This window comes from Canis lupus, chromosome 1 (assembly GCF_048164855.1).
Source record: "Canis lupus baileyi chromosome 1, mCanLup2.hap1, whole genome shotgun sequence".
Taxonomy (NCBI): Eukaryota; Metazoa; Chordata; class Mammalia; order Carnivora; family Canidae; genus Canis; species Canis lupus.
The window spans coordinates 103,157,264-103,181,346 of record NC_132838.1 but is presented as its reverse complement, the minus strand read 5'-3'; the positions used below and the strand labels follow the sequence as shown (position 1 = coordinate 103,181,346).

The 24,083-nt window shown below is 50.1% G+C and overlaps 1 protein-coding gene across 7 annotated transcripts; it reads right to left on the bottom strand.

Moving 5' to 3' along the window:
* Positions 1–8,348: 8,348 nt before the first annotated feature.
* Positions 8,349–21,698, bottom strand: RDH13 (retinol dehydrogenase 13). Of its 7 annotated transcripts, none has more exons than XM_072843772.1 (7): positions 21,432–21,696; positions 19,172–19,290; positions 17,285–17,440; positions 14,738–14,842; positions 13,666–13,878; positions 12,747–12,848; positions 8,349–8,777 (listed from the first exon to the last, which is right to left on the bottom strand). In XM_072843772.1, the coding sequence occupies exons 1-7, from the start codon at positions 21,494–21,496 to the stop codon at positions 8,371–8,373; spliced, it is 1,167 nt and encodes a 388-aa protein (XP_072699873.1). In that variant the 5' UTR covers positions 21,497–21,696; the 3' UTR covers positions 8,349–8,370. The 7 variants fall into 7 exon arrangements, with proteins under 7 accessions (XP_072699873.1, XP_072699864.1, XP_072699881.1 ...); XM_072843763.1 differs by having other exon boundaries at positions 14,738–14,840; positions 19,146–19,290; positions 21,432–21,632; XM_072843797.1 differs by lacking the exon at positions 8,349–8,777 and adding an exon at positions 9,152–11,082 and having other exon boundaries at positions 21,432–21,637.
* Positions 21,699–24,083: the final 2,385 nt, after the last annotated feature.

Genomic DNA, 24,083 nt, shown 5'->3' with positions numbered 1-24,083 from the left:
GGCTCCATGTCTGCTGTGTCTTGGAGCCTGGAGGAGGTGGGGACACGTTCCACACAGATCCTCCAGGCCAGCTCTGCACGTGCATCCTGGTGCCTCTGATGGCCCTACACCCCAGTCTCCACAGCACACATCTCACTTCCCAGCACCCCAACCAGCCCCCAGGGACCAGGTGAACCAAATAGGCAAATGACAGGGAAAATATGAGGAATCTACAAACAGGTTTATTTCTCTCCTTCTCTCTCTTTCAGGATTTTATCTGAACCAGCGTATTTGGGTACTAAGTAGTGAGTACATCCCTCCCCCCAATTATTATGGTTTCTCTTTCTCCAAAAGAGCTTGGATCTGGGGCTGCAAGGCATCTCAGGAAGAGGTCCTTTGGCAAAGCAGACATCACCACCCACCTTCAGAAGTTTCTTATTTCTCATTTTCTCATCTGTGATTTCCCCTTCCTCCACGGAGAGGCTCAAAATCCTAGCTGTCCCTGCAACACCCACTACCACCTGAGATGGGGCAGTCAGCGCAGGGGAGAGAATTCACACAAGCCAAATGGAGTCATTTGCCCCCAGGACAGCAAACCAAGTTTTAACTACAGTCCAAATTCCCCCAAACAATCTTTTTTCTTTTGCTAATAACATCCTGCTCTCTTTCCTATAAAATCCTTCCACTTGCACAGCTAGTTCCTCAGAGCCTCTCTCCACTTGCTGGATGGATTCATGAACCCACTCCATCTTCTGATTCACTCGGTTGAATCTTTGCTTTTGAACAGTATGTACACAGTAATACATACATGACCTATGCCAGCCCATGTAGGATGTCATGAGTCCCCATAAGGACTCCCTGAGAGGAGGGGTTCCTAAGAGAGGCAGTACATGAATCAAGAGAGAGACACACAGAAAACAAAGAAATGGAGAGGCTTCAAGCCGCCAGCAAGTGCAGCAGAGTGGAGGGTGGTTTCTGGAGGTAAGGGAAAACTTGCACCAGGAAGTCAGGAGGGAGCATGCAGAGGGGGCTGCCCCCCAACCACCATGTCTTTCTGCTCTCTCAGAAGTACACTGTAAGTGCCCTGTGGCTCCCTGGGCCTCTCAACAGCCCACGCTAAGCCTCTGGAGGTGCACATCACCAGGGAACTGGCCTGATACATTCATGCTTCCCCAGAAAGGAGGATATCTTGCCAAGCCCATAATAAGCTGGGGCTTTTGAGGCCAACGTTTCCAGGAATGACATTTTTCTGGCCCACCCAGGACCTACAGATGCTATGGTGTACCCAGTAACTCCCTTACCTCTGGTGGGAACATGAAGTCCTACAGCCCCCAGGGAGATGTTAGGACTGCTGTCCTTCCAGGTGCTCCCTAGCAGCCACTAGCTGTAGGTGATTATTTACATTTAAATTAATTAAAATTAAATAAAACTTAATTTTTTAAAAGATTTTATTTATTATTCATGAGAGACACCAAGAGAAAGGCAGAGACATAGGCAGAAGGAGAAGCAGACTCCCTGTGGGGAGCCCCATGCAGGACTCGATCCCAGGACCCCAGGATTGTGACCTGAGCCGAAGGCAGATGCTCAACCACTGAGCCACCCAGGTGCCCCAAAAATTACATGAAGTTTAAAACTCACTCCGTCTGTTGCACCAGCCATACTACATGCTCAGTGGTCACGAGTCCCTGATGGCTTTCATATTGGAGTGACAGCACAGCCCTACAGAATCAGTAGTAAACAAGCTCAAACAGTAAAGCATATTTTCATCATTGCATAAGGGTCTATGGGACAGAGCCATTTTCAAATATCAGCTTGTTACTACACACTGTTTGCTTTAAATAACAGAAAATTGACATTATGCAAAGTGAAATAGGCCGGTCACAGAAAGACAAATCCTATAGAATTTCACTCCTCTGAGTTGTCAGGATCATGATGGATACAGAAGGTAGAAAGGTGGTGGCCAAGGTCTGGGGGAGGGAGAGAGTAGAGAGTAGGGAAATGTTTAATGGGAAAGTCTCCAGGTTGGTTTTTTTTTTTTTTTTTTTTTTATTCATGAGAGAGGCAGAGACATGGCAGGGGGAGAAGCAGGCTCGCTGTGGGGAGCCCAATGTGGGACTCAATCCCAGGACCCCGTGATCACGACCTGAGCCGAAGGCAGATGCTCAACCACTGAGCTACCCAGGTGCCCACAGTCTCAGTTCTACAAGATGAAAAAGTCCTGGAGATGGATGGTGGTGATGGTTGAACAACATGCAAATGTGCTTAATGCCACTGAGCTGGGCGCTAAAAGCTATTAAGATGGGAAATTTACATTACGTATCTTTCACCAAAATTTTCTTCATTATTTTCTTAAATGAGGGAAAATGATTTTAATAAATAAAAAAATTTTAATCAGAAAAAATACAAAAGAAAATTATTCTGTCACCATTGTGAAGGCCAGAAGTCCTAAAGTAAGGTGTTGTTGGGATTGTTTCCTTCTGGGGGCTCTGAGGGGAAACCTGATCTGTGCTTCTGTCCCAGCTTCTGGTGGCCAGCAGTGGTTGTTGGCATCCCTCAGCTTCTAGAGGCTCATCCTGATCTCTGCCTTCATCTTCATGTGTTCCTCACATGCATCTCCTCCTTGATGTCTCCAGTGAGGACATTTATCATTGGATGGATGTACCGCTCATCCTGATCAGGATTGTCTCATCTCAAGATTCTTTTTTAAAGATTTTTATTTATTCATGAGAGACACAGAGAGAGGCAGGGACACAGGAAGAGGGAGAAGCAGGGTCCCTGTGGGGAGCCCGACGTGGGACTCGGTCCCAGCACCGGGGATCACGCCCTGAGCCGAAGGCAGATGCTCAACCACTGAGCCACCCAGGTGTCCTCATCTCAAGATTCTTAATTACATCTAGAGGACCCCTATTCCAAATAAGATCACATCCAAAGACTCTGGACAGGCCTCTTTGGGGATGGGGCACTATTCAACCCACTATAAGCCAATATCCCATAGGATGTTATTTCACTAATTGGAAGAAGTGGCCATTGCCTTAAGCTAGGGCTTGCAACCTGGTGAGAGGCAGGTGGAATGGTTATGTTGCCGTTCAGTCACTGGCCAACTGTCCCCAGGCAGGTGACAACCTGAGCAACTCCATGCTATGATCCTGGCACTTGGGAGTTCTCACTTCAAACAGGGACACCTGGTTAAGGGTAATCCAACAGGGAAGGTGCAGTGAGCAAAAAATGGTAATGGGCAGAATAAGGATGCCCCACAGCCTGGGATCACCTGGATATATATCACCTTACACAGCAAAGGTGAACTTCAGCTACAATGGAATTAAGGTTGCTAATCAGCTGACCTGAAATTAAGTAGGTGATCCTGGAGGATCCGGATGAGCTGAACGAATCACAAGGATTTTCAAATGCAGAAGAGGGGACCAAAACAAACAAACAAACAAAAAAGTGTCAGTGAGGTAGTGGGAGAAGGAATCAATCGGCCACTGGTGGCTTTGAAGACGGAGAAGGGGTTCATGAGCAGAGAGACTCAGGTACCTCCAGAAGCTAGAAAGAGCAAGGAAAACAGATTCTCCCCTGAGAGCCTGCAGAATGAATGCAGTCTGCCACCACCTTGATTTTACCTGGTGAGGCCCAGTCTGCACTTCTAACCTCTAGAACCATGAGACACCTGTGTTGTTTTAAGCCACTAGTGTGTAGCAATTTTACAGCAGCCATTAGGAAACGGATGCAGTGATCTTCAAATGTGGGGTGATATCCTGGTGTGACACTGGGCCACGGTCTCTGTGTCTCCATCCCCAGCATCTGCCCCCTGGGATTACAATGCACAGAGCGCCTTTGGGTTGGCTCTGGCTGCAACGTTTCCTGGAGTCTGGGAATCTTCCTAGTCAATGCCTGGCTCAGCAGAAAGGCTTCTGGGGGGAAGCCAGGAGCTTGCTGTTCTCAGCCAATCTAGGCAACTTCAGGAACAACACCCCAAGACTCCCCTCTTGCCCAGTGCTCCAGCATGGAGACCCTAATGGCCTTTGCTCACATTCATGTTGGGAGATGCCAGCCTGGAATCCAGAGTCGGTGATGGAGAGTGGGACGGAGGGATGCATCAGTCTTTGGCCCAATGCACAGCCGTTCCTCATCCTTAGGCTCCCTGTGCTTCTCTGCAGAGGCTGACGCTTACTGGACAAGATGGGCTTTCTCCCCCTCCTCATCCTCACCCTCTTTCCTTCCTCCTTGTTCTGTGCTATCAGATCCACCGGAGTTGGCCCTCAACCTACCCACATCTTGCCCACCCTCTCCTTCCCCTGGAAAGCTCATCCCCTCTAAGGACAGCACCCCTCTCCTGAGTCTCCAGTTCCAAAGGACTCCTTAGATGGACTCTCATTTTCAAGCCATCTCTTGGACACGTGTGTTAATGGTGGTTCCCTGGCCACTCAGGGAAGACATTGCCTACTGGTAAGGGGGTCCAGGCACATAGGTCCCACCCACCCACATGTCACTGGGGTGTTTTATGTCCCCATTAAACACCTCCTCCAATGAGCTAAAAAACATCACCACCAAAAATGGCTTTCGTGCTAACAGTTGCAAGATGTTCCTTTCCTTGGAGGTACCATAACTTGCTTAAGATGACTCCTGTTTCTGCCTTTTAGGTTGCTCCTAACCTTTCCATATAAAAAGAAATACAACCAACATGCTTTCACCAATGCAGCCAGCTTTCTTTTACAAACCCTGTTGCACATGTGCATGTATATTCCCAGGCTCCATTCAGAGAGGGGGTGGTTCTGGATCTGCATCTGCATATTGAGGACATAGCACCAGGGACATTCCGCCCTGGAATGGTGTAAGGGATGGTGACGATGAATGCAAAGACTGCTCCTAACCATGTCACAGCTCTGTGCCTCCCCCCCCCCCCCAGTAGGGATGCGAGTGTGAAGATTGATATGGAGCTCCGCTCTGGCACAAAAATTGAGGACAGTTTTATAATCCAACAGGTGTTCAAGCCAGAATGTGATATGCATTCAAGATCTGCCAAAGAGACGGCAAAGACGGAAAACAGTGTTGCCCTGTCATGGAGTCCAGCAGAGGCAGCTCATCAAATCCAGTGTTTTGAGATAAATAATAATTAGTCCTCTAGCAGGAGGACTTGACAGCACCACGTGTCACACAGAGATCATCCAGCTTTATGTCAGGAGGCAGCTGTGCAACACTGAGTTGAGCTCCTGCCCTCCTTCAGGAGCTGGGACATGGGAATGCCACCACCTTGATTTTACCTGGTCCTTCACATTCACACTTCACACTCACACTCCTGGTCCTCCAGAAACGTAGGCCTGGGCCGCAGAACTGGCAAGAGGCTTACTTACTTTCTAAAAATGTTGACAAAGGAACAACTTATATGTTCTCTAAAGAAAGGCCCTAAAGACTCCTAACTCTGGGAAACGAACTAGGGGTGGTGGAAGGGGAGGTGGGCCGGGGGAGGGGGTGACTGGGTGGCGGGCACTGAGGTGGGCACTGGACGGGATGAGCACTGGGTGTTATTCTGTATGTTGGCAAATTGAACACCAATAAAAAATAAATTTATTATTTTTTTAAAAAGGCCCTAAGCAACAGGAAAGATGTTTCTTCCTGTATCTTCAACAGGGAGAATTAAGCCCTTGATCATCGTTAGCTCTAATTGTCTTCCTGCATTCAGATCTCCCCAGGCAACCCAAGGTTACGCTGCCAATTCAGTGGCTGGACCAGCAACCTCCACTCCTGAGTTCTACCTGGAGAGACTAATGCCTACTGCTTCAGTCCCAGCACTCCAACTCCCAGACCATCCCCCCGCTACCCCTGGTAAGCACCATGCTAATTTTCTACTTCTATGAACCTGGCTTCTTTAGAAACATCGTATCAGTGAAACCACATGGTATTTGTCTTTGCAACTGGCTTGTTTCACTTAGCCTAGTGTTTTCAAGGTTCATCCATGTGGTAACAGGCGTCTTTCCTGCTTAAGGCTGAATAACATTCCACATTTCCTTTATTCATTCATCTCTGATGGACACTGAGCTGCTTCCACCTGTGGGCTGTTGTAAATACTGCATGTGAACATAGGTGGAACACAGTCTGGTAGTTCTCCAAAATGTCATACGTAGGGTTACCATGTGACCTACCAGTGCCGTTCTTCGGTGTGTACCAATTGAGTTTTGTGGACCTCATTTTCTGGTTTATTTGGGTGGCAGTGTTTGATAAGTGATGTTTGCACCTGTGTACTTCTGTAAACAGGGTTGTGACTGGGAGGATTTGTGCGGTTCCTGTTGACGTGTGTTCCTAGATAATGCACTTGGTTGCTCTTGTAAAGATTTTTTTAATTAAAGATTTCTGTTTATTTGAGAGACAGCACAAGCAAGGGGAGCGGCAGAGGGAGAGGGAGAAGCAGACTCCCCACTGAGCAGGGAGCCCGATGTGGGGTTCAATTCCAGGACTCTGAGATCATGACCTAATGGGCAGACTAAGCCACCCAGGAGGCCCTGTAAAGATTTTTTAGTGCAAGTGTGCCCTCTGCTGATAGCATAGAAAAGTACAACTTTTCACTAGCTACTTCTTGCAGGGAGGTAAAGAATAAGGAGAAATGTCATGGCTTTGATTTTTTTTTTTTTCCTTTCTTCTTGAAAAACCCTGATTTCCCCATTTCTCCCTTTTCTTTTCACCATGCAGTATCCAAAAGGTGCATCTCCCTGTTTGTGAGTCTCTCACAGACTGGTCTGTGCCCTGTGCTCTGTGCCCTGATCTGAACGCTCTTTTGACTACTTGCACCGCTTTCTCCTTCTGGTGTTGGTTTTCACCCAATTTTCTACCTACCAACAGCACTGGCCTCTCTCTTTTGCATCCATGTGGTTTCCATGTGATACATCCAGACAGAATTCCCAAAGTCCAAAGAGCAATATGAAGGGTCTGACAGCGCTTTGGGTTTCTTTTTGGGGAAAAACAAAACAAAAACAAAAAAAGAACCCCACCCCTGAAGCATCATCTTTTCACATTTGGTTCTTTGGTCCACTTATTGGTTTGCCACGATGCTCTCTCTGGACTTCTGTCGGTTTGGGGTTGTTGGGGATTTTTTTAAGGCCCATTTTTATTATCTTTCATCTCTCTGGGGACTCTATTCAGGGCTGTGAGTCACCTCAAAGACTCCAGGAGAGTAAGCATGGGTTACGTGGCTTGTGAGTCAACGTTTGCGGTCCTTGGGGTTTCTCAGTTCCAGAAAGGAAGTGGATGCTGGTTGTGAGGGTTTGTGGCTAGACTTAACCCCAAGCCATGTTGTATTTGTCTACGCAAAAGATAAGTCCCTGTGAGAACAGCCACCCCAGTCAGCTAGGCTTCACATTCCTGCCATCCAGGGCCGTATCCCCTACAAATAGGGGCTTCCAAATCATACTGGATCCCAGATCTTCTTGCTAAGACCCCAGAGTTTGTTTGGTTTTTGTTTTTAAGTGAACTCCATGCCCAAAGTGGGGCTCACATTCAATCCCGAGATCAAGGGTCACATGCTCCTCCAACTGAGCCAGGCAGGTGCCTCCCCAAGTCTTTTCTTTTTTTAAAGATTCGTTTACTAATTTGAGAGAGAATGAGATTAAGTATGAGTGGAGGGGAGAGACAGAGAGACAAGGAGAGGCAGGCTCCCTGCTATTCAGAGGTCCCAACACGGGACCCGATCCTAGGACCCTGAGATCATGAACTGAGCCAAAGGCAGATGCTTAACCAACTGAACCACTCAGGCGCCCTCACCTACTCCACAACCAGGACTTTTTAAAAAGCAAGTAGTGGGGAGTTAGTGGTAACATCCACTCACTTCATTTGACTTGCCTGAAGCAAAGCAACCCCAGTGACGCTGATTCTGCTTCATAGAAGCGGCAAGGAATTGATGAATGATATCCCGGGCAGTTCACACCCGAGAAAAGCTAAGGAAGCAGGTTTTGAAGAGGATGGTGTAGTAGGCAGAACAGTGGCTGCCCCAAAGAGGTCCACGTCCTAATTCCCAGACCCTATTACTTTGCATGGCAAAGGGGAATTAAGGTAGCCGATGGGATTCAGTGGCTCACCAGCTGACGTAGAGGTGAGAGGTGATCTTGGATCACCAGACAGGCCAAATGGCATTACCAGGGTCCTTAAAAGAGGGGAAGAGGGAGAAAGATGGCAGTGTGAGGACTTGGTCCAAGGTGGCTGGCCCTGCAGACAGAGGAAGGGCCAGGAGGTTAGGGATGTGGCGCCCCCAGGAGCTGGTCGAGACAGGAAGCATTCTCCCCATTGAGAATCCAGAAGCAACACAGCCCTGGCTGACACTTGACATTCGCCCTAGGACCCATTCTAGGCTTCTGATGTCCAGAACGTGAAGAGAGTAAGTGTGCATTGTTGAAGCCACCCAGTTTATGGCCATCTATTACAGCAGCCCTGCAAAGCTTGAACACACAGAAGCCCACAGGCGTATTTGGAACAAAAGTTACTGTTCTTGGTGTAAGCCCCACCAAGATGCAAAATCAAGAAGGTCTGGTTGGTCTTGCTTGAATCACATCCACGTGCCCACTCCCCAGATATGCAGACACGGGACCCTGATTGAGAGACCCACCCAAACTGTGGACGACAGGTGAGCAGAGAGCCCATGCAGGAGCTCCCGGCTGGGTGAGCAGGTGGAGGAGCAGGGAGCCACGTGCCCAGGGGCAGCAAGGCTCTGTGCCCTGTGTGCCTCTGCCAGCCCAAGGCTGTCATTACTGATGTCACCGATGATGGGACGTCTCCTGACGACATAAGGCATCTTGAAGGACCCAGCATCACTCCTGTGGTATTACCAAAAACACATAGCCTAAATTAATCATGAAGTCACAGGCAAACCCAAATTGAAGCACTTTCTATAAAACACCTGGCCAGGACTCTTCAGAAGTATCCAACTCATGAAAGAGAAAGACCATTCAATTTAAAGCAGGTTATGGAGACATGCTAACTAACGCAAAGTGTGATTCCAGGTTGGATACTGGCTCAGAAAATAATTTTGTGGGGTTTGGTGGGGGGTGGGGGTTGCTATAAAAGACATTGCCATTGATAAAATTTCAATGTCTATAGATTGATATCAGACATTAGCACCATTATTATTTTCTTGATTTTGATCATTGTATTTTTGTTATGTAGTAAATACCATGACCTCCAGACAATCTTTTTCTTTTTTTTTAGATTTTATTTATTTATTCATGAGAGATACACAGAGAGAGGCAAAGACATAGGCAGAGGGAGAAGCAGGCTCCTCACAGGGAGCCTGATGTGGGACTCGATCTCAGGGTCCTGGCAGACATTCAACCACTGAGCCACCCAGGTGTCCCTCCAGATGAATCCTATACATATTTAGAGAACCAGAGGTTTCGAGGTTACTCTCAGACTACTGTACTATCAGTAGAAGTATTTCTCAAACTAGTTTTTCCCTGATCCCACAGTAAGAAATGCACACATTGTATAAGGATATGCACATGCATGTGATCTATGTATGTGTGCTGTGCATGTATGTGTATCCCTGTGGTGGACAGGCTCCAGGGGTTCTCACCTCCTGGCTGCCCCAGCTCTCGGGCCCCCCAGAGGGTGGCTCACAGCACTATTGCAACAAGGCAGTACATGCTAGCAGTACAGATGCCCGGCAGTAACCTAATCCCAGAATCAGACATTCCGTCAGCTTCACTCTGTTCTTTTCACTGGAAGTGAGTGGTTGGGTCCTGCCCACAGTTGGAGGTCAGAAGGCATGGAGAGGGGGAGGTGGGATCGTTGGGCTCCAGGCTGGAAGGTGCCCACCCGAGTCTGTTCATCCCAAACATATCCTTTGGCTGTTGTGGTCTGATGTGGTAGCAAAAAGAAAAGTGTATTTATAAAGCTTTGAGCCGTCTTCAACTCCCCTTCCTCGGCACTTTTGGCATTTGGGGAAGGGCCATTTTGGGGAAGGGCCATTTGCTGCTGAACTGCATACCCTAGGACATGGAACAGTATCCCTGGCGTCCACAAGTATCTCAAATGGTACGGGTTTTTTAATGTTAAAGTATTTGTATCTTGATTACTGAGCTTTTTGGCAGGCCCTCCCCCCCCACCCCGCCCCAGGTCTGTGCAGGAGCTGAGTGCCAGCCCCATTTCTGTCACCCAAGCCGCACAGCTGTCCCGAGGACTGGCATCTGTGCGGGCCTGTCCTCAGGGGTGTTCCGGCAGCTCGGCCAGGGTATGGCACATGTAAGTGAACATTCAGCAGCAAGGAACGCACAGCTGCCACTGATCCAGCCAGGCGACAACTCATTCATCACCATGCTGTCCTGTGAGGTAGTCAGGTTATTCTGCACATTCACAGTGGGAGAAACCGAGGCTCAGAGAGGCGACTGAGGGTGTGCACGGTCCCACAGGGAACCATGAACCTGACTGGGTCTGGCAGACAACTTTCCCAATGGCCACACAGGTCTGCACCGTGGCCACCAGTGGCCCTCCTGACACGGCCACACCGGAGCGGCCTCCTCCCTCAGCGATTCCCAGTTCCACGCTCAAGGCAGGTGTCTGACGGCCAGATGCGCACCTGCCACTGCCTGAGAAGAAAAGGGCAGCTACTGATCCCTACCAGCGTGACGTGGGCATGGCAACCAGCGTTCTTTGGGCAATACTGCCTCCTAGAGGACCCTCTGGGCATGACAGCAGTAGTCTTGAGGCTCGCACAAACTACACTGCCACCTAGAGGGTGACGTGGGCATCTCGGTCAGCGTTCCGTGGGCAACACTGCCACCCAGAGGACGCTGCAGACAGAGCAGCCAGCTTGGGTTGGCCTTGCGGCTCCATCCTGGTACTCCGCCTCCCACGTGGTTTTCACACCTGCTCCCTGAGATTATTTAGGGAGGGGCTGCCCCCTCACTGAGGAAACACCTGACATCTCCAAGCCCACCAAGCGGGCACTTTCAGCCCAAAGCCTCTGGGCTACCTCTTCATCCTCAGCTTCCGGGGCTGGAGCCTTCTCTTTGAGTCCATCAAAGTACTTTCCAGAAACACCCTCCAATTCCTCTGCCACGGCCAGGTACGTGCTGGGCTGGGCTGCCAGCTGGGGGCTCTTGACCAACAGCCAGAAGATGGGCCCTGCAATCAGCCCACAGAGCATTCAGTCCACACACGTTCAGGGAGGAGGACATGAACACCCTACTCTCCCCCCAACACCCCCACCCCAGGGTTGCCTGGGGCCCAGAGGCCAGAGGTGACACTGCAGTCCCACACAGCCCACCTCCAGGCCTGTGCCTCTGAGGTTCCCTCCACCAGGAGCTCCTTTCCCTGGCACTGCCCAGCCAAATCCCTCCAGACATAGAGACCAGCCCAAATGGGGCCTCTTCCAGCAAGCCTCCCCAGCTTTTCCCCAGGCAAATGGAGGCTCAGTCATCTCTGAGTCCTTACCCTATCCCACCTTGCTTTAAAATAGCTTTTATTTATTAAATGTCTCTGGGGCCAGGCTCAGCTTAAAATCCTTGCTATCTGGCAACCACCCAGTAAATGATTTTCAGGATTACAAATACTAGTTCTAAAGTTCTAATTAATGTTGGTAAATTGAACACCAATAAAAAATAAATTTATATAAAAAAATAAAATAAAAAATAAAGCTCTAATTATTTATTCAGTTTAAAGCTGGTCAGGTGGGGCAGCCTGAGTGGCTCAGCGCTCAGCGGTTTAGTGCCACCTTCGGTCCAAGGTGTGATCCTGGAGACCCGGGATCGAGTCCGTCAGGCTTCCTGCATGGAGCCTGCTTCTCTCTCCGCCTGTCTCTCATGAATGAATAATTTTTTTTTATATTAAAAAAAAAAAAAAAAAGCTGGTCAGGCCCTGGGCTGGCCATTTTAAGGCCCATCTCATCCTCCCAGTAAGTGTGAGGAGGGCACTAGGATGGCCCTCCTGTGTTGTTAAGGCAACTAAGGACCTAAGTGGTGAGGCTGCTTCCCCAGGTGGCACAGTTTGTTTGGGGTGAAGGTGGAGTCGCCCCAAGCACAACCAGGAAGCAGCTCCATAATCCCCTCCTCTGGGACTCAATTTCTTATCAAACAGCATCTAGCCTATTTCCTGGGGCTATTCTGAGGCCACTAGGCTGAATACACATGTAGACTCATGCTTGGCATCCCAGGAGATACAGGGGAGGGGGCAGAGCGAAGCCGCTCATGTAGTCTCTGAGTGTGATATTAGTTTTGTATCAATTTGACTGAGCCAAGGGGAGCCAAAAAGCTGGCAAAGCCTTCCTCTGGCGTGTGTCCATGAGGATGTGACCAGAAGAGATCAGTGTTGGAATCAGTAGACCGAGGAAAGAGATCTGCTCTCACCAATATGGGAAGCCACCATGCTCTTAGCTGAGGGTGAGACCAGAAAAAAAGGCGGAGGAATAGCGAATTACCCCTCTTTCTGCTCAAGCTGAAACATCCATCTCCTGCCCTCGGATATCAGTGCTCCTGGCCTTCGGGCTGGGACCTACACCATCACTCCCCTGGTTTGCAAGCCTTTGGGTTTCGACTGGGATACCAGTTTGGCCTGGGACAGCACCACCATCTTCTCAGGCCTCCAGCATGCAAATGGCAGATCATGGGACTTCTCAGCCTCCATAAATGCATGAGCCAATCCCTCATGACAAATCCCTCCAAGCATCTATATACAGCCTATTTGTTCTGTTTCTCTATAGAACCCTGACTAATATACTGAAGAGAGTCCTAGGCCCTGAGCTGAGAGGGCAGGGGCTCCGCTAAGGGACCCCAGGCCAGGAGGGTTCTTACCGAGTGTGAAACTGGAGAAGGCAGAGCTGTGCATGCCTGTGTGTCTGCCCAGCTCTGTCCTGGCCACGCCAGGGTGCAGTGCATTGACAGTCACGCCTGTGCCTAGGGAGAGAAGAGGAGGGATGAGGGAGTGGGCAAACGTCAGGTTCACACCCCACCTGGAAAGCTGACGTTGCCCATTCTCAGCTCTAGGGCTACCCAGTACTGTGCCATGTCCTACCTTTGAACCCACAGCACCCTCTTGCTCTGAAACTTCCACATTGAGGGGTTTCATCTTGCATTGCAGCTCTGTTGCATGACTGCCCAGAGCAGAGCCTCCCAAACCTGAGCGTATGTAAAAATCACCCGGAGCACTTGAGACACCCAAACCGCTAGGTTCCACCCACCCCCAGGGAATCTGAAGCAGTGGGTCGGGGTGGGGTCTGAGATGTTGCAGTGGTGACAAGCTCCCAGCCCAGCTGACATTGCGGGTCCACGGATGCTCTCTGAGGAGCAGGGCAAAGGGTACCTTTCAACTCCAGCTCTGTGCACACTGAGGTCAGATCATTCTTGATCCTGCTGAGCAGCTAGCTGCCAGTAGCAACACCCACCCCACCTCCACTCCCTGAAGCGAGGACCACAACTATCTTCAGATACTGCCAAATGTCCCCGGGGCATCCACATCACCCATGGTTGAGAATCACTAGCCTAGAGCACCAATGACTTAGATGCCTGTGTGGGATGAGCAGGGAAGGATGCCACGACTGATGAGTGATGTCTGCTTCAGGCACCACCGAACATGGTGGTATGTGTTTCACACATCCACCTGCTCTGTTCTGGGACTGATGCTTGACCTTCCATCGGTCCAGGGTCATAGCAGGACTGTCCCAGGCTCAGAGCTAGAGGAAGAGGAAGGCCAGCGAGGCTCACACACACATACCCTGCAGCCGCCGGCTCAGCTCCTTGGTAAAGAGGATGACGGCCAGCTTACTCTGGCAATAAGCCGCTTTGGTGTCATACTTCCTCTTCTCCCAGTTCAAGTCATCAAAGTCTATGTGTCCTGCAACGTGGGCCAAGGATGAGAGGTTGATGATCCGTGAAGGGGCTGAGGCTTTCAGTTTGTCCAGCAGCAAGTTTGTCAAGAGAAAGTGACCTGGGTGAAGGACAACAAAAAAAGAAAATTGTCACTGAATTCTTACCTGGTGCAGAGGATCGTACTGAGAACATTACCTTCTTTGACCCTCCCGATAACCCACGGCTCTCAACAGGGGCCAGTTCTTTCCCCCAGGGGACATCTGGCAATGTCTAGAGTTTTGTTCATCATAACTGCAGAGAGAGGAGGCGGTGTTCCTGGCATCCAGGGAGGCAGCTAGGGATGCTGCTAAACATCCTACAGCACTCAGAATAGCCCCGCAGCAAAGAGTGACCCAGCCCCAGAGGTAAGGCCCTCTTAGAACCCTGTGAGGTCAGCTAGGGGACGGTCTGCCTCCCTTTCTCCTTCAACAGAATGTTTGGCTGTGTACAGGACTGCCCAGTGAAAGACTATGTTTCCCAGACTCCCTTGCAGCTCCATCAGGTCATGTGCATTATGACCTTCCAGGACCTCAGCACGTGGCCGTATCTGGAGAGAGGTCTTTATAGTGAAAATGAAGTCATGAGGGTGGGCCCTGATCCAGTGATTGGTGCCCACCTGATATCTGTCCCCACCCCACCCCACACCCTTACTAACAGAATTCCAGTTACATGTAGGGTGACAACAGGTATACAGAGTAATTGACAGGCAGACAGACTACAGGACAGACGAAGGGTCAAGAGACCAAGAGATGGACGGAGGAGCCAAAGAACTAATGGAGCATCCAGCAATGAGGAGGCAATTCCCTGAACTGCCAGGTGGCCCCACACCTAGCTGCCCTGGAGAGTGGAGGAGGACCCAGTGTGCCTGGCCCACTGGGGACCCTGCCTACATCCCAGGCCCATACAGACACCACATAGCCCTCAGCCTGTGGCCTCACCCAAGTGGTTAACACCAAACTGCATCTCAAAGCCGTCCTTGGTGGTCCAGTGGGGGCACCGCATCACGGCCGCGTTGTTGACCAGGATATGAACTTGCTCCTCCTCTAGGAGACAGGGGTGAGGGCAGGTATGTCAGTCGCATGCCTGCCTGGAGCACCAGCGCAATTGGTGTAAAACAACCCCTGCACTGAGCTGAACTGTCCTAAAACATTCAGGCCCACCCAGAGCCTGGGAATGCAACCTGTTTTTGGAAACAGTCCTTGCAAAAAGTAAAGAAGTTAAGATAAGGTCACAGCGTAGGCCCTAATGCAGCAGGACAGGGACTGAGGACCATGGGGAAACAGAGGCCATGATGCATCGATGAGCCAAGGATCACTGAGGACCAACGGCCACTGCCAGAAGCTGAAAGAAGCAGAAAGGATCTCCTGGTCCCTTCCTGAGACTGTGATCTCAGACTTCTGGCCTCCAAAACTGAACAAAACAGATCCCTATCTAAAGCCAGCACCGCCCCCCATCCCAGACCCTGGCCGCTTCACAGGCAAAGCAACCGTCCCTCTCCGAGCTTCCCTTTCCTTGTCAGTAAAATGGGATGAAAAACAGCACCTTCCTCCCCATATCAGTTAACCAGGGCTGCCATAACAAACTATCACATGACAGGCCACTTGAACCTGTTGTGTCCCAGTTATGGAGGCAGGAAGTGCAGGGTCAAGTATCTCAGGGCTGTTTCTTCCCAAGGATCAAGGAGTGAGGGAAGAATCTGTGCCAGGCTCTCTCCTGGGCTCACAGGTGACTGGCCACTATCTTCCGGCCTCTTCCTTCGCATCTGCCTGCGTCCTGATTTCCCCATCCTCTGAGGACACCAGTCATTGGATGAGGGCCCACCCCGATGACCTCATTTCCACTTCATCACCTCCGTACAGACCCTCTCTTCCAATCAGGTCTCGCGTTGAGTCCTGGGGGTTAGGACTCCAACACATCTTCTGAGGGAACACAGTGGAACCTGTGACACTCTCACAGTGGTTTTTGGGAACAGCGGGGATAACACACTAGTTATCTAGCACCTAGTAAACAGAGCCTCTGGCTTTATTTGAAGGTGGAGGGAGTCACACAGCCATCAGGAAACCAAGCTCTAGAATTGTCAAGACGACAGTTCAAACCCCCAGCTCTATCCTGAGCAGCGCAGGACCCTGGTCAAGTCACACAGCTTCTCTGTGACTCAGTTTCCCCCTCTGGATAAAAGATAACACTAGAACTTGCTGGTAGAGTAGGAGAGAAAAAGCACCACAGCACCACACATGCAATAGGCTCTGGTTGTATAAAAAAGCCAAGAAAGGGGCGCCTGAGTGACTCAGTCGGTTAAGCCTCTGACTCTTGGTTTCGACTCAGGTCATGATCTCAGGATCATGAGATGGAGTCCCACACTGGGCTGTGCTGGGCATGGAGCCTACTTAAGGTTCTTGTGCGCTCGCGCTCGCGCTCGCTCTCTCTCTCTCTCTCCCCCCTCCTCCACCCCCCCCCCCGCCTCCCCTTCCACTTCTGCTCACTCGCTCTAAATAAATAAATAAATAAGCAAGCAAGCCAAGGGGAGGTATATAGGTACATACACCTGCTTGCTTTATAAATGCACAAACCGTGTCCAAAAGGACACACAAGGACACTGGACACATCTAAGGAAAGCATCTGGTAGCTAGCGGCAGGGAGGTGTTTGGCTGAATCACCATTTGTCCTTTCTGAATGTTTAATCCTGTAAATGTTATTCCTGTTCGAAAACATAAAGACGTGAGCCAGTTCTGAAAACATCTGGTGGGACATGAAATGAAAGTGAGTCACCTGTGTGACGAAGTGCAGAAAAAGGCCTGCCTAATCCCTGGATCAGCAAAAAGAAACACCCAACAAGGTCAGTGGGAGTTCCAGGTACTCTGTGCTATCCCACATCGTATCCCTCACCGGGCTGTGGGCGCAGAGCCTGACTCTGACTCCTCTCTGTGTCCCGGGAATCACCCATCACCCATGAGAGCCAGGACACTTCGGAACTGCTGGCTAAGTCAGCACTGCCGCCGCCTTCACCCAGCTAACTCACCCTCCAGCTGCCTGCACATCTGGCCTCACCTGGGCCTCTGCATCCTGTAGGAGCTAATGCCGAAGGAGTGCGTCTTCCTACAGTGCAGGGATCCCACAGAGCAAACTTCTCCTATAAAGGACCAGACTAGATTTTTTGGCTTTGCAGGTCATACAGCCTGTCCCTCTGAACTCTGCTGTCGCCGGTGTGCCAATAACTTTATTTACAGATGCTGATATTTGAATTCCATACAGTATTCACATATCCAGAAATACTCTTTTAATTTCTTTCAACCATTTATGTAAATGGTTGAAACGTAATATATGTTCACATGAGAAGGTCAGAAAATATAAGAATGTATAATCGTCACCTGTAGAAATCTGCACCCGTCCACAAACATGGGCCATGGTCTACCAGCACCACACTCTAGGACTTGTGTCCGCCCAGGACCTACCTCGCCCCACAAGGCCAGCATCCTCCCGCCTACCTTCAATGATCTTCGCTGCAAACTCTCGGATGGACTTGAGAGAGGCCAAGTCCAGGTGCCAGGCACTGACACGGTGATTAAGGGTTTCCCCACGAATCTCCTTTGCCGCTGCCTCACACTTCTCCATATCTCGACAGGCCAGAATGATGTTGCCTCCTGGAAGCCCGGGATAGGAAAAAACTAATTTTTCAATCCTCGCCCAGTACAGAGAACAAACACAAATGAAAACACAGGTCTGCTCAAGAGTGTGTACACACGAGCCCCCAGCTGCGCTGTTCACGGCAGCCGAAAGATGGAAACCACCCCTGTGTCCATCAGCTGCTGAGCAGAAATGAACAAGGTGTTACATCCAGAGCCTGGAATGCTACTCGGCCACGGAATAGAACAAAACACTGACACATGGTATAACATAGGTGGACCTCATAAATGTGCTCATAAAATGTGCCAGTCACAAAAAGATATGTGGTGCAGGATTTCGTGTTTATGAAATACCTGGAATAGGCCGATCCACAGGAGGTCCCTGGGAGGGGTGGGAACCAGGGTGACCTCTCAGAGGACCAAGCTGTCCTTTTGATGAAAACATTTTCATCAAAAACGATTGGCAACGTTCATACAACTCTAGTAATACATTAAATGCCACTAGAGTGTGCACTTTACGTGGGCGAATTATGTGATGTGTGCATTAAATTCTAATATGGGAATCCCTGGGTGGCGCAGTGGTTTGGCGCCTGCCTTTGGCCCAGGGCGTGATCCTGGAGACCCGGGATCGAATCCCACATCAGGCTCCCATTGCATGGAGCCTGCTTCTGCCTCTGCCTGTGTCTCTGCCTCTCTCTCTCTCTCTCTCTGTGTGACTATCATAAATAAATAAAAATTTTAAAAAATAGATAAATAAAAATATTAAGTTCTAATATGGCCATAAAAGAAAAACTTTAAAAAAAAATTAGAGAAGTGAGAAGAACCAGGGTTTGGAGGAGGACAGGCAGCCACAACACTGACCACATGGACCCATGTGGCTTGCCTGCCTACCACTGGGCCCAGCTGCCTCCTACACACCCCACTGCCCCTCACACGGTCCACGAGGGAACTCATCTGACCCCAGATCTGTTCATCCTCAGTTGCTACCCGGCCCCCAGGACAGCGGAGCACGTGCCCCTTCCTTGGGGAAAGCCCACAGGGTGGTGGGGATTGTCGATCATCACAGCCCCCACCGCTCTGACCTGAGGGGTGGACGGGCAGCTCTGGCTCAGCCCATCAGGACCAATTCCTTAGGCCACCCCAAACTGTCAAGCCCAAAGAACATTTCCCACCTCCCCCAGCTCCTGCACCTGCCCTGCCACGGCCATCCCGCCCCAGCTGGTGGCAGCTCTAGTCTCCTTGCTGCTCAAACCGAAATCCTTGACTTCTTGTCTGGTGCCTGATCCAACAGGTAATCCACTGATTCCAACTTTGAAGGAGATCTTAGTGTGCCTAGAAGGGCACCCTTCCTCCTCTTCCATGGACTTCCTCCATAACCCCACTCCCACTGTGAGAAAAACACTGAATGAACCCAAATTAAAGGGCCTTCAACAAAACACCTGAGTAGTAAGCCTGGAAGAGACTGAAACCTGATTCTGTTCCACAATCTCTAACCCCAGCCCCAGCCCCGCCATCAGGAGGGCCAACACAGAGAGAAAAATCAACACCAACAACCGCTGGGTGTCCGCAGCCCCCTCTGAGACCCAGAGTCTCCCCTGCCTCTTTCAGGGACACCAGCCTTTCTGGCGCAGGCTGGCATAAATCTGGCTCCTGCCCTGTGCAGCCCAAACTGGGGCAACCTTAATATCCCCCAGGAAACCAAACCTTCCATCCCAAACCTCACACGCCAAGCCTCAGCAGAAAAAGCACCTCTTCTGGCCAGCTCCAAGGCCGTCTGCTTCCCAATGCCTGTATTGGCGCCAGTCACAATGACGGTCTTCCCAGGAATGGTGGCCTTGCTGGGACAGGCCCCGCCCGCAATGTAGTCTCTGAAGATAAGAAACAATCATCAGTTCTGTCTGCACCCCCACCACACATGCCCCTGTTAATGATCTTGAGCAAATGACCCCACTGAGCTTGTGTTCCCCCAAAGGACAGATGAGAAGGACATCTCATAACTCCGTGGGGGCCAGTGTGATGGTACAGGCAAAGGCTCAGCACAGCTCTGTGCGAGGAGGTGCCACAACATGACAATCATTACTTTGTAAAGACCCACTGTATTGGTCTCCATGGCTGCTGTAACAAATTACCACAAGCTGGGTGGGTAAAAACCATGTGCGGGTAATCAATAGCTCTGCAGGCAGGAGTCCAAAACAAGTCTCACTAGGATAAGGCTAGGGTCTCAGCAGGACCATGCTCCTCCTGGAGGCTCTAGGGGAGAGGCCGGTCCGTGACCTTTCCAGCTCCTAGAGGCCCCTCCTCCTCCATCTCCAGAGTCAGCAGGGCCTTCAGGTCACTGACTCTAAAGACCAAGGTGATCATGCTGGGTTCCCATCTGGACAACCCAGGATCACCTCCCCATCTCAGGGTCCTTAACTGAATGGCACCTGCAAAATCCCCTGTAACAGGTAAGGGAAGACCTTCACAGTTTCTAGCACTAGGACATGCACATCTTTGGGGGGGGGGGGTCTTACCCTTTACCCACATTCCCCAGAGGCCAAATACTGGAAACAAGCGAATGTCACCAGTAGGGGACTGACCAAGTAGGCAATGCCACTTCCATATGACAGAAGGGCCCTGTGCAACATAGAGACCGCCAGCCTTCCAGGGCCAATTTTTTTACTTTAAATTATTTAAAAATAAATAGCCATACTTTTCCTCCAGGACATTCAGCTACCTTTCATTCTGCCTATCCCATGCTGTCACTTTCTTATTGTTACTATTTTCAGCTTTGTCAGCCCTGAAAGTCAACAGTATGAATAACGATAAACCAAACCTGATGAATTTTATTATAAGGGAAAATTATTTCCATCTGCAAAAGAATTATCTCCATTTTCTAGAACTTTCAAAAACACCTAGTTACTATTACAGAGCTGGAGTGTAATGAATTATAAATAACAAGATATGGGCCAACCCCGTGAAAAAGACTTTATCAGATCAGGAGCAACAAGTTCGCAATGAAGCCTCATCACAGGGAAGGCAAAGGTAATTATTCAGAGATGACAGTCTACGCTTCATGCCCAAAAAAAAAAAAAAAGAGGGACACCTGGGTGGCTCAGTGGTTCAGCATCTGCCTTTGGCTTAGGTTGTGATCCCAGTGTCCTGGGATCTAGTCCCACATCGGGCTCCCTAGAAGGAGCCTGCTTCTCCCTCTGCCTGTGTCTCTCATGAATAAATAAATAAAATCTTTAAAAAGAAAAAAAAAGAGTACTTCAATATTCCAATTACTTTCAGGCCTCCCAGCCTATCTCTTGTATTGTGTAACTATAATAAAATTACATATGTAATAAAATTACATATTTTTCTTTTACTGCTGTAAGAACACTTAACCCTCTTAAGTTTTTAAGTGCACAGTACAATACAATATTGTTAACTGTGGGCCTCATACAGCAGCTTGGAGCGCTCAGTGGCCACAGGCGATGGCTATCATAATGGACAGCACAAATGTGAAACACTTCCATCAGCGCAGAAGGTCCTGCGGTCCTGCCGCAGAAGGTCCACCATTCAGTGCTGCTACAGAATATTGGGGAGCTGGGTTTTCTGTGGGGTTTTTGCGGGGGGAATTAGCCTAGGAAAGACACGAATTATGCATATATCCCATGCAATACAATCCTTTCTTCAGAGTTGGGCTATTCGGTTTGCATCTCTGCGGATAACGAGAGCTTGGGTGGGTTGCGTTTTCCCTGCACCGGGGCCACGTGTGACGCATGGGGCCTGCCCATTACAAGTCTGCAGGACGTACTCGGTCACACTGACAAGCGCGGAAGTCTGAACCAGCAGACTTGCAAGGGCCCGGGCCCGCCCCTGCCCTCGGGGTGACCTTGGGCCGTGACCTGCCCTCTCGGCCCTTCCTAGGTGTGCCCCCCACGCTGCCTGGACCAGCCCTAGGCTGGCGACCACCGGGGCGGCCTCTCTCCCGCCCTCCGCCCACCTGCCGGGGGCCAGCCCGCCCGCCGGCGCGCGCACTCACCGGAGCAGCACGGCGCCACCCACCGCCGTGCCGAGCACAGACAGCGGTAGGAGGTAGCGGTTCATGCCGGGCAGGAGCGGGGGTCCGACGCCGAGCCCACCGGAGACCTGCCGCCTGGTCGCTCCGAGGAGCTCACGGCCGGCTTCCCACGTGGGGAAGGACCAGCTCTGCTCCGGGCGGAGGCTTCCGAGAGGGGCGGGGCGTGGACGGCCGGGAGCGGGGGCCCACGAGGGCGGGCCTCGGCGCCGCGGCGGCCGGGCCTGGGATTTCCGCGGCCGTGGGCGGGGCCGCGCGCTGGAGGCGGGGCAGGGGCCGAGCCTGCGCACTGTTCCAATGACGTCACGTTCACGCCGCTCCCGGCGTTCGGCAGGTGCGCCTGGGTTAGAGACCTGCTCCGCCGCCACCGCGCTGCGGCTGGCAGGCTGCGCTCCTCTGCGCGTTTCAGATTTATCAGCCTGTTCCCACCTGACGTGCGTGCTCGCCAGTAGTACCTTCCTCGTGGACTACAGGAGAACTTGAGAATTTCGACACTCGGAAGCCAGGACCTAGTGGCCTCGGGATTCCCAAACTCCTGGGGGCCTGAAGGAGGAAATCAGGGCGTTAGACTCCTGGGTCTGAGGGAGGAGGGCCTGGGGGCCTGGACTCCTGGATAAGATATTATAAATTCATAGAATGAGTCGTTATTTAATTTTTAAGAAATGAAATGCTGGCAGTTTTGACAACCTGGATGAGTAGCTAAAGCATCATTCTGAGTGAAAGAAGCCAGACACAGAAGTACAAGAAGGACAAGTATGACTCCAGTTATATGACATTCTAGGAAAGCAAGCCCAGTAGTGAAAGAATGAAGATCGGTAGTTGTCAGGGCAGAGAGGGTGGAGGAAGTGATTGCCAGAGAGGTAACTTCTTGGGTTTTGAAATCGTCTCTGTGGTAATCCTACTGGCAGTTACATGCATGACTACATATATTTGTAACGTGCTATCAGCATGTTCTCTTAAAAATAGTGAATTTTGGGATCCCTGGGTGGCGCAGCGGTTTAGCGCCTGCCTTTGGCCCAGCGCGATCCTGGAGACCCGAGATCGAATCCCACGTCGGGCGCCCGGTGCATGGAGCCTGCTTCTCCCTCTGCCTATGTCTCTGCCCCTCTCTCTCTCTCTCTCTCTCTCTCTCTCTCTCTGTGACTATCATAAATAAATAAGAATTTTAAAAAAAATAGTGAATTTTGTTGCATGTAAATTATCCTACAATAAAGTTGACTCAAAAGAACTGAAATTTTTTTTATAGTTTTGTTTTGGAAATCATTCGACCACAACTAACTGTTGATTTATGATTCGATCAGGTTTGTCTGCAATCAACAGACATATTTGAGAATTCTTATGAGGTAAGAAATATCTGCCTGATAAATTATTTCCAAATGCCCCAAGAGGTTTTTGAATATTGGATTAGACAACAAATTTGATGTGATGTTTTGTAGACATAGAATGAAATGTGCTCACTTTGGGTCTGCAGCTTTTGCAGTTTGGGGCTAAATTTTTTCTCTTGGACAGATGTTGCCTGTTTCCATAGTGCTGTGAAAACTATGAGTTCTGTGTGCCCTCCCAGACACAGGGCACCCAAAGTGAACACAACAGCCATGGGTCCAGGGTCTGAGATTGGAGACTCAGCCTAGGAGTGAGGAGAAGGGTCCCAGAGCAAGGGATATGTAAATAGGGTTTTGAAGGATGAGTAGGAGTTCTTCAAGTGGAACAAGTGGAGAGGGACAACTAGACAAGTGTGACAGCATATTTAAAGGCTAGGAGTCATGGGGCAAGTTGCTTGAGGAGTGACACAAGTTTGGGATGGTAGGAGGTTGGGTTGCATGGGAAGGTGGCTAGCAAGAGATATGGCTAAAGGAAAATTTTATTTTTTTAAAGATTTTATTTATTCATTCATGAGAGACACAGAGAGAGACAGAGACACAGGCAGAGGGAGAAGCAGGCTCCAGGCAGGGAGCCCAAAGTGGGACTTGATCCTGGGACAGCGGGATCACGACCCGAGCTGAAGGCAGATGCTCAACCACTGAGCCACCCAGGCATCCCTAAAAGGAAATTTTAAAAAGAAAAAACAGGAGTGCATGGGTGGCTCCATCGTTTAATCATATGCCTTTGGCTCAGGTGATGATCCTGGAGTCCTGAGATGGAGCCCTGTGTTGGGGGGGGGGGTCCCTGCCCAGCGGGGAGCCTGCTTTTCCCTCTCCCTCTGTCCCTCCCCCTGCTCATTCTCTATCTATCTCTCTCTCTAATAAAATCTTTAAAAAACAACAACAAATCTCTAATAAGGAGAGCATAGGCAAATGGTATAATGGACAATTTGCAAAGAAGTAGACAACACACACATGAAACTATTTGGCCTACTAGGAATCAAAGAAATGCTCATTAGGATAATTACCTGGTGATATTTTTCACCTATGAGATTGGCAAGGTCACAACAATGCTAACATCCAGTGTTGGCAAGGATGTGGTAACATAGGTACTCGTACCTCCTGGTGGAAGTAACAATTAGTACAACCCTCCTAAAAGGCCGTTCAGCAATTCATGGCAAAACCATTTGTGCATATTTCCAACCCACCATTCCCACCATTGTAAGAATTTATGCTAAGAGAGTAATTAGTCATT

Coding starts and splice junctions, on each gene's coding strand:
- RDH13 (XM_072843763.1), bottom strand. CDS start 21,496: ATGAACCGCTACCTCCTACCGCTGTCTGTGCTCGGCACGGCGGTGGGT. Junction 17,441..19,145: donor TTTCTGCTGAGGCTTGGCGT/GTGAGGTTTGGG, acceptor CCGGGCTTCCAG/GAGGCAACATCATTCTGGCC. Junction 13,879..14,737: donor GTTTGGTGTTAACCACTTGG/GTGAGGCCACAG, acceptor TCCTTCACCCAG/GTCACTTTCTCTTGACAAAC.